Source organism: Solanum verrucosum, unplaced genomic scaffold (genome assembly GCF_900185275.1).
Source record: "Solanum verrucosum unplaced genomic scaffold, falcon-dt-bn FXZP01000161.1, whole genome shotgun sequence".
Taxonomy (NCBI): Eukaryota; Viridiplantae; Streptophyta; class Magnoliopsida; order Solanales; family Solanaceae; genus Solanum; species Solanum verrucosum.
In genome coordinates, this window is record NW_026020127.1 from 354944 (window position 1) to 363605 (window position 8662).

At 35.9% G+C, this 8662-nt stretch overlaps 1 protein-coding gene across 1 annotated transcript; it reads left to right on the forward strand.

The window, feature by feature from the left end:
* The first annotated feature begins 398 nt into the window (after positions 1-398).
* On the forward strand, positions 399-8497 carry LOC125826028 (altered inheritance rate of mitochondria protein 25). Its single transcript, XM_049505323.1, has 12 exons — positions 399-501; positions 922-1506; positions 2363-2449; positions 3526-3567; positions 3689-3733; positions 5507-5572; positions 5687-5743; positions 5835-5896; positions 6673-6793; positions 7270-7341; positions 7720-7826; positions 7979-8497. Exons 2-12 carry the CDS (start codon positions 922-924, stop codon positions 8007-8009), a joined length of 1275 nt encoding a protein of 424 aa, XP_049361280.1. The 5' UTR covers positions 399-501; the 3' UTR covers positions 8010-8497.
* Positions 8498-8662: the final 165 nt, after the last annotated feature.

An 8662-nucleotide genomic window follows, 5' to 3' on the forward strand; every position in this document is an offset into this window, starting at 1 on the left:
TAGTGTGTTTGAACTTTATCACTATGAAATCGAGAATTGAAGAGCTTAGAACGTTGTAGTTGGAAATTTGTTTGACTTGACACAAAATTAAGAAAGTAAATAAGACTTTTAAATCTTGTGATCTTAAATTAAAGATGTGTTAAATGTATTAAAATTTTCTTTAATCTTATGATATTAAACATGTCATATGAAAAGTTAAAATTAAAAAATTATTAAAAAAGAGACCTTTTTTTAAATGGACTAAAAAGAAAATGACTAAAATTGGCCAACAAGAACAGGGATAAAAGTGTAAATGACTCTAAACTTGGCCATCTTTGCACTTCTCCCGCTAAACAGTCTCGGGCACAAAACCTGACCCGACCCGACAACATTCATTCTCCATTTCTACTTTCTGGTAACTTCGAAGAACAAATTCTCACTGTACTTCCCTTAACGCCATTGCAGTACCAGCAAATTCTTCTGTAGATCAACATTTTTGATATTCTTCTCCGTTATGCTAAGGTGAGAATAATTCAATTGAAGTGTTTATGAATTTGTGCGTTTTTGATTGTGTGATTGGTTGAAAAACCCCGTGTTTAGATATTTTTGGAATTCATTCTTTTGTATTTGTTTGTTTTGCTAATGACTTGTTTAAAGCTTTACAGTTTGAGTTTAAGTTTCAATTTCATGAATATGCTATAGAGGCGAAACCAGAATTTGAAGTCTATGTGTTCGGGTTTTATTCCTTTAGAATTACTGGGTTTTAAATTAGTAATTTCTTAATACATACATAAGGTTTGGAATCAAATTTAGACTGATGAGCTAGCTCCGTCCCTGATTACGAGCTATGAGTAATTGATTTTTGCTATGTTGTTTACTACTTAAGAATGTGTATTCAATATAGATTGATAATGTATTTGACTAATATTATTTTATCAATAGATGAGCTGGAGAATGAGTTTTCGTTGTTTAGCTAGACAATACAAGTGCAGATCATCGGAAAGTTTGGGGACAAATGAGCATTGGAATGGGATGTTTGTTGTTAAAAACAGTTCTTCTGTCCAATCACAGTTACAAAGAAGATACCTATCGTCTTCGCTTAATCAAACTGGAAATCTTTCTAGAGAATTGACCTTTGAAGGAAATATGCTAGGGAGGGATAAGCTGCCTGGATTTGTTACTGGCATTGCCCAAGGGGCAGGACCAGGTGCAATTGTTGTATCTCGACAGTATGGGAAGAGGTCGGGAGATGGTCCTGATTTGAACAGGGATTTTTTTGTGCAGCTTTGGCTTGCTGACAAAAAGAAACAAAGATCTGGAAGAAAACAAAAAAGAAAATTGAGAAATACTGTAGACCAGAGAGGAACAACAGGTTTTGACACATTTTTCCAAGTTCGGTTTAGAAAAATGTTCTCAGGTGCCTCCATTCCAGAAGATACACCTCACAAGAAAGTCAAGCCAGTTCTCAAGCAACCACCTATAAGCCAATCTGTGACAGGTATTTTGGAGCCAACATCAGTTGAGGAGGTAGAGTTGTCAAACCCTTCTAGCATTCATAACAAAAGAAATGTAGAATTTTATGTTCAACATATATGCCCCCTAACATGAAACTGAATTCCCAAGTTATAGCTTTAATTGGTCTCCTATCTGCAAAATCGCCAATCGCTTCTGTCTTTGTTGCTTCTTTTAATTTGAATAGGTGTGCTCAGGATCTGACTAGGTTGTTTACTTCCTAATTGATGGCTCTAATGAGTAATGTGTCTAATATTGCTCATGCATTATAAAAAGTGTTTGCTCTGCAACTGGTTTTGCATTTACTTTATGGGAGATCTTTGACTCTACTCAGTGCTCTAGTCACCTTGCTCCCTTTAGAGGGACAGAATCTCTAAATCCTCATATTTTCAGCTCATCGATCATATCTTTAAAATGTTATTTTCTTGCTTAAGGAACTATGTATCTGTTCGCTTTGTCAAAGGGTTCTGAATTACTAATCATTTTAAAGTCAGTTTGGTTATTGCTTAAGTTCTTCATCTCAAATACTGGCATCCCTGGCTGTTAAGAGTAGCACTAAAGGCTTTGCTGAGCCAAAGTCATACTTCCATCAACTACCCTGGGCATATTTTAAGTTGCTTTGTCTAGGGTACAATACAGAGTCACTCTATATTTTCCTTTACAGACGTGGCTGGAACGTCTCTTTTGTAGTTCATGAACTCTTTATTTTAGGCTGAAAAATTTCATTGTAATTTGTTACCTTTCCTGCTTAAACATGTACTTATATATTGCTATTGTTGTGAATCAGAAAATGTATAATTGTTGCCTTTGTTTCTGTTAAGAGTTGGAATGTATAAAAAGCACCGAAATTCCAATATCTTTCTTCTTTCAGGCCATGGTTGCACCTCTTCTTGCAAGATCTAACTTGCTGATAACAAGAGATATTGAGTGGGCTAATCTTATGCTTGGTTTTGAGCAAGTAAGTTTGTGGCTTTACTAATTTATTCTTATGAACATCATTATTGGTATTGCAATTATTATTGTATCTATTTGCTTGGTCAAAGGGTTCTAGATTACTAATCTTTTAAAGTCATTTGGTTGCTGCTCAAGTTCTTCATCTCAAATACTGTCATATGTGGCTGTTGAATGAGCACTAGAGGCTTTGCGGAACCAAAGTCACACTTCCATCAACTACCCTGGGCATATGGAGTGATCAATTAGAAAAAATCGCACCGAACCGAATTTGAAAAAAAAAAACGGTTTGGTATTTGGTACACCCTTATGAATAACCGAAAACCGAAGTTCGAAAGAACTGAACACCCACCTCTACGGCTTACATTCGTTCATATGGAATTGGAGCTTAAGTTTAGTGAACTCCCTTATTCAGAAGTCTGATGCAATCATGTTCTCTATATTCTCTATATTTTTGGCCCAACTGTATATTTTATCTTGTGTATTCGCTCACTCTGGGTTTCTCTCTCAACTCAAACCATCAGAACAGTATTTTTTCTTCAAGCCCATTTCTCTTCCTACTAAACCTACTCTGTTCTCTCCGGGCTCATTATTTTTGTTGAGTTCCTCTGAACTCCTCAACAGTCTACGCTGTTGAGTACCCAAAACACTTGAAGAGAGAAGGAGAACCAAAATATTTACTTCAGTTGTAAACCCTCAAATTTAATTATACTCCCTCTATCCCAATTTATGTGGCATAGTTTATAGTCTATCCCAAAAAGAATGTCATCTTTCCATATTTTGAATCAATTTAAGTTTAAAATCCCTGTTTTACTTTTAATGAGATGATTTATAGTCACACAAATGTCTAAGACTTGTTTTAGACCATAAGTTTCAAAAGTCTACCTTTTGTTTCTTAAACTTCATGGACGGTCGAACAGTGCCACACAAATTGGGACAGAAGAACTCTTCTAGAGTTTTATTGTGGTGTTGAGATATTGGGGTTGGATGTCTCTAAACATGTTCTTTTTAATCTACTTTTTCTTTTTCTTTGATATATTTTGACTACAGAGTTTTGTGATTGATTTTCTATATAATTTACAGGAAAACAGGTATGCAGTCATGGATGTCTGCTTCCCACAATCGGTAAGTAACCTCTAATGCCTTCTAGTTCTCTCACTGCAGTTTACTGCTTGCATAGACAATTTGATCTAATAAAATTTCCCTCATTGATAAATTAGTTCTTACTTGTATATTGTCTTTCTAGCCTGTAGGTTTCATTCGTGAAAAAAGTAATCTCCTTGCAAGACAGGTACTTCTGGTTCTTCGTTTTGCTATCTACTTTTGATTTGTTTGTCTTATTTAACCTTTTGCTCAAAAGTAGCTTGTATTTCTATTATTGTTTGGGTTCTCGATGAGGCTGTGAAAGAATGTTTTTAGCTTAATGATCCGGCAGTACTGTAGAGTAATTCAGAGGAGAGGCTAATTACGTATATTTATGAACATATATCATGCACGTGGTTTTCACATAACTTTACATCACTGACATGGTCAATCATCATCTTTATTGTAATTTTCTAGTTGATTAATATGCATGCAATGCATCCTTAATCAACTATGCACTTTTTGAACATCACATACCATGTATCGATGTTGGTTATATGAGATTGAGAAGTCTAAGCTGGATTGGATTGGCTAAGTAGAAGTTTATTGGGAGTAAAATCGGAGGGTGACTCGTGACTGCATGAATTTGGATGACAAAGAGTTGGTGTCATCAATTGAATTTCCCCTCAATGGTCAAAGATTGTAGAGGCCGAGTGATTGTTTTAGATGATTAGCATGGTTCAGTGATTTAAATGTAATTTATGTCTAGCTGATTGAATTTGCATTGGGTGCATCTGTAGCTTTATGAACCTATTCCAGCTATCCCTTGGTAACAGGAGAAGAGCATGCATTAAGTGTTGGTCGTTTTGAGAAGTATAACAAGCAAATAGTCTATATAGAAATTTATGGAGTTGGCATCAATAAACTGGAGAGTGAGGGCTGCAACACTGGAGTAGTGATGGTGATTCTGCCTGTAGAAATCATGTCTGGGTATATGAAAATGCAAGTTGCATCTTGTTGAAGATGAAAACTCGATACTGGAAAGTGGCGGCATATTTATAAGTTATACTGAAATCAACAAAAACATGTTCTCATTTATGTAGTTGGTCTTCTTTCATGCTGGTAGAGTGGTTGACCGATCCACAGATGCATATCCACCCTCTTTTGTTGGGAGGTGTTACCAATGTCATTGTCTTATATGTTGTAGAGAATATGATTAACGCCGGAGTAAGTGCTGAAGGCTGCAAAATAGGAGGTGACAGAAACTCTGAATGGGAGAGTGGACTAATAGGAGTTTTGAATACGAAAAATTGATATTGAATGGTGGTGACATATTAGGATAGATATGACACGAGGGTTCTTTTACACTGTTGGTATTTCTCATGTTATTGGCTAGTATAATGCACTCCCCCATATATAATCATGGAGAAAGGTATCTTCACCAAATCAAAATATCCGTTGTGTGGAGAAGGAATATGATCATTAGCTAAAACATCCAATAAAAAGCCACAATGTGATATTTTTCCAGTTCATTTTCTTCACTCCTGTTTGAATATTCTCACAGAATTTTTGAATTAAACTAGTTGCATTTGTCTTTTAGCTTTCTGGTGCAACCTACCTTTGTACATGATGTATTTTGTAGATGCAATGATTGATCTGATAAGGAGAATTGCACTCTCTGTAATTATCTTTTGAAGCACAGGCTCAGTGCAGCTTTCATTTGTAAAAAGTTTCTTTTTACTTATCCTAAAAAAAAAAAAAAAAAAAAGAAAGAGAAAGCATCGTAGATGAAAGAGAGCTTCAGAGAACCTTGCATTTGCATCAGGTTTCACAAGTGAAGCTGCATCTTGTTGCATTAATTGTCTGCTAATTAATACCATACACTGGCAGCAAGCTGATGCTTTTTTCTTTTATTAGATTGCACCGGGACTTTTATAACTTTTATTATCTTTTCACCTAAATGTGTTGTTCTTTGTTGTAGTTTCTTCGTACAAGGCGCCCATTTGTGGCTTATGTAACTGACGGCCTTGGCAATGAGCTCTTTAGGGTACGAAATTTAAAACAGCGTTTTGTATTGTTCATTGAGGTATCAATTAGCTCTAATTTCAGAATATATGTATACCCAGAATTTATAATTATCTATCTGTACTGATCAAATAAGGTTCGGAGGCCCTTTTGGTGGATCAACAGCTCAATTTATGCAGAGATAAATGGAGAAGTATGCATTTATGCAAGCCATTCCCGTGAATTGTCAATTTTTAGGTCATATGTTCCCAGTAGTTTTAAGCTCTCGTTGTAAATGTTTCCAGGAGGTTGGTGTTGTCCACAGAAGATGGCATCTATGGAGGAGAATTTATGATCTGTACTTGGGGTAATCTCCTTTTTTGCAATATTTCCACGTATTCATGTTAGTCACAAATTATCTCTCTATCCCTCAAATCTCTTGTTTCGAGGGGTTGTATGGTTTGAAGTCCAATTAGGTGGAGTCAGTAACATGGATTTACTTAAGGAATTGTGGATTGGTTGAATAACTTTCATGGTTCATTGAATTAGTGCGGATTTAAGTTGGATTAAGGTTTTTAACATGTAAACTGAAGTTAATTGTGTTCCTAAAGCTTAACATATTTTGATCTCACCATCTATAGTGTGAAAGAGGAAAAGTTAAGTTTAGCGAGTATGGGTGGTTTGATAATATCAAGTTCTTGAAATTTATCACACCTCCTGGATTTTCTATTAAATGGAGAGATGGTCGACAATAAACTTGGAATGTCACTTATGCAACTTGTTTTCCCACCGTCCATTAAGGAAGTCAATTTCCTCATTTTTAAGGAGTTTGTTTTCCTAAGAATATGTTTTCTAAACATTTTGACCAACCAAACATAGGAAAATTGGAAAACATTTACTAAACACACCTTGGTGTAAAAGTGAGCCACAAACACTGAAGCCTTCGATACTCTCTGCAGAAATGTAATGACTTGTGGTCGCTATAGCGTCTAAATATTTCCTAGTTTAGTATCTAAATGACTTGCTGGAAACACTTCTGACTCTTGAAAGCACCCACTTTGATCCATTGTATCAGATAAATAATGTTGTTCAATGGACTTTAGCTTATTTTATGACTTAGAACATGTTTATCACATGTTGTAGGAATAAGCAGTTTGCTGTTGTTGAAAATCCTGGCTTTTGGAATTGGACATTTACTTTGAAGGACATCGATGGGAAGGTGCTGGCTCAGATAGATCGTGATTGGAGAGGTTTTGGTTTTGAGGTGATTTTCCTTCTTCCTTTTTTTTTTCCTCTGGTTGAGTCTGCTAATTATCTCAGGATACATGAAGCAGAATGGTTCACAGTTACAGGAAAAATGCTTTATTACTTAGTCATGAAGTTGATTGTGTCTACTTTCTAAGATAAATTATATTTGTCTTCTTTGGTCGGAGATGCTTTACGGTCAACATTCTGCATTTCTTGCTGTTTCTTATGTCTCATTTCTCTCACATTGTAGCATGCCAATTATAAATATTATGCGTCTCTTCTGCTGCATTATCACATTTCAGTTCATCACTTTCAGTGGATTACTGACAAAATATTTTTAAACATGGGAGTCTATTGATTTGAAATGATATGTAAGCTCATGGTGGCCCGGAACATATTTCTATGATATCCTTTTTTGGTTCTGTTGAAATAATTCCTCAGTTTTCAGCATATTTATCACAAAGAACTAATGTTGTGTTGTTTGTGTGACAGATATTCACTGATGCTGGCCAGTATGTGATTCGGTTTGGGAATGCTGATTCCAGTATTTGTCCTGTTACAGGGGTAAAGCAACTCTACTGAATCTAAAGCCTTCACTTATTTTTCCAATCACTCATAAGTGGGAGCACCTGTACTAACATCTTAAACCTTCATTTTTTTTTCCAATTATTCATAAGTGATCCCTCATCTCCTGACCCAACCAAAAAGCAAAAAGCAAAATAAAAATTTATTTTAAAAAACTCTCCTATTTTGGTGATGTGAAGGTGAGACTGGCGTGGGAAGACTCAAACTTGTTTATTGAACTTTTCTTGAATAGTTTATTGGTTGTTACATGTGAAAGTGTGTTGAGAACATCTTGAGATGAGCTAGAAATGCAAGATGGCATGTATTGCGACCAGTGGCGGATGATTCACAATTGTTTTGGTTTCTTTTTCAATGTAGATTGAAGAGTTGGATGTAGCACGTCCATTAAGCCTATCAGAAAGAGCAGTAGCTGTTGCACTTGCTATATCTCTTGATAATGATTATTTCTCAAGACATGGAGGCTGGTGAGTAATTTGGTACTCGATGAATCCTGCATTTGCATAACAAAATGAACTGTTTTACCATTGAGGAAAGCTGCACATATGCTGGCACGTGTATTTTATTTTTTTTTGGAGATCTGACATCTAACGTGAAGTCAAATTTGATTTATCCTCAGGGGAATACCGTTATTTTTAGTCGGTGAATGAGATTAAATGTAAACTTCACCAGAAGATGTATAGACCAACAATGTGGGAGTAATCAAGACCCTGTTTTCTCAAGATCTCTACAGTATTCTTCATTATGTTTTAGATCATCCTACTGCAAAAAAGTTTCTGCTCAATCAGGTATTCACTGGTTCCGCTTTCAAGAATTTGTCGATGTAGTTTGTTGGCCTTCTATACTTCGCTACATAGCTTATGATGATGATGATGATGGTGTTAGGATACGTTTTCACGCTGGAGTAAGGTCCCACCCTTTAGTGTTTTGATGGGCACGTTATGTGATATCGAGACATTTTAGCTAAAAGCTTTGACTTGCTGTTTACACCCTTGAACTTTATTGCTTTCTCTACTGAGAATTGACACGAAATGTTACGCTATGCCAGAATCGGTTTGAAATGTATACTGGCTGAAATTTTTTAGCCCTTCCTGAACAAGTTGGAATGACACATTAAAGGTATCTCGTGTAGCAGCATGTTGCACTTCTTATGAGCTGAATTTTGTTGCCTTCTCCTCCTGTGCCATTTTAGTTTGTGAATTAATGCCTCAATACATGAAAGAATCGTAGTTCGATTCACTCCCCATTCTCTCTTAAATAAACAAAGCTCCCCCTGGGCCGGGACTTCCCCTGTTTTTCTATT

What these genes read in the sequence shown, in the direction of transcription:
- LOC125826028 (XM_049505323.1), top strand. Translation starts at nt 922, where the DNA reads ATGAGCTGGAGAATGAGTTTTCGTTGTTTAGCTAGACAATACAAGTGC. An exon ending in ATGCAGAGATAAATGGAGAA is followed by an intron (nt 5,744 to 5,834) that starts GTATGCATTTAT and finishes AAATGTTTCCAG; the next exon opens with GAGGTTGGTGTTGTCCACAG. An exon ending in ATTTATGATCTGTACTTGGG is followed by an intron (nt 5,897 to 6,672) that starts GTAATCTCCTTT and finishes CACATGTTGTAG; the next exon opens with GAATAAGCAGTTTGCTGTTG.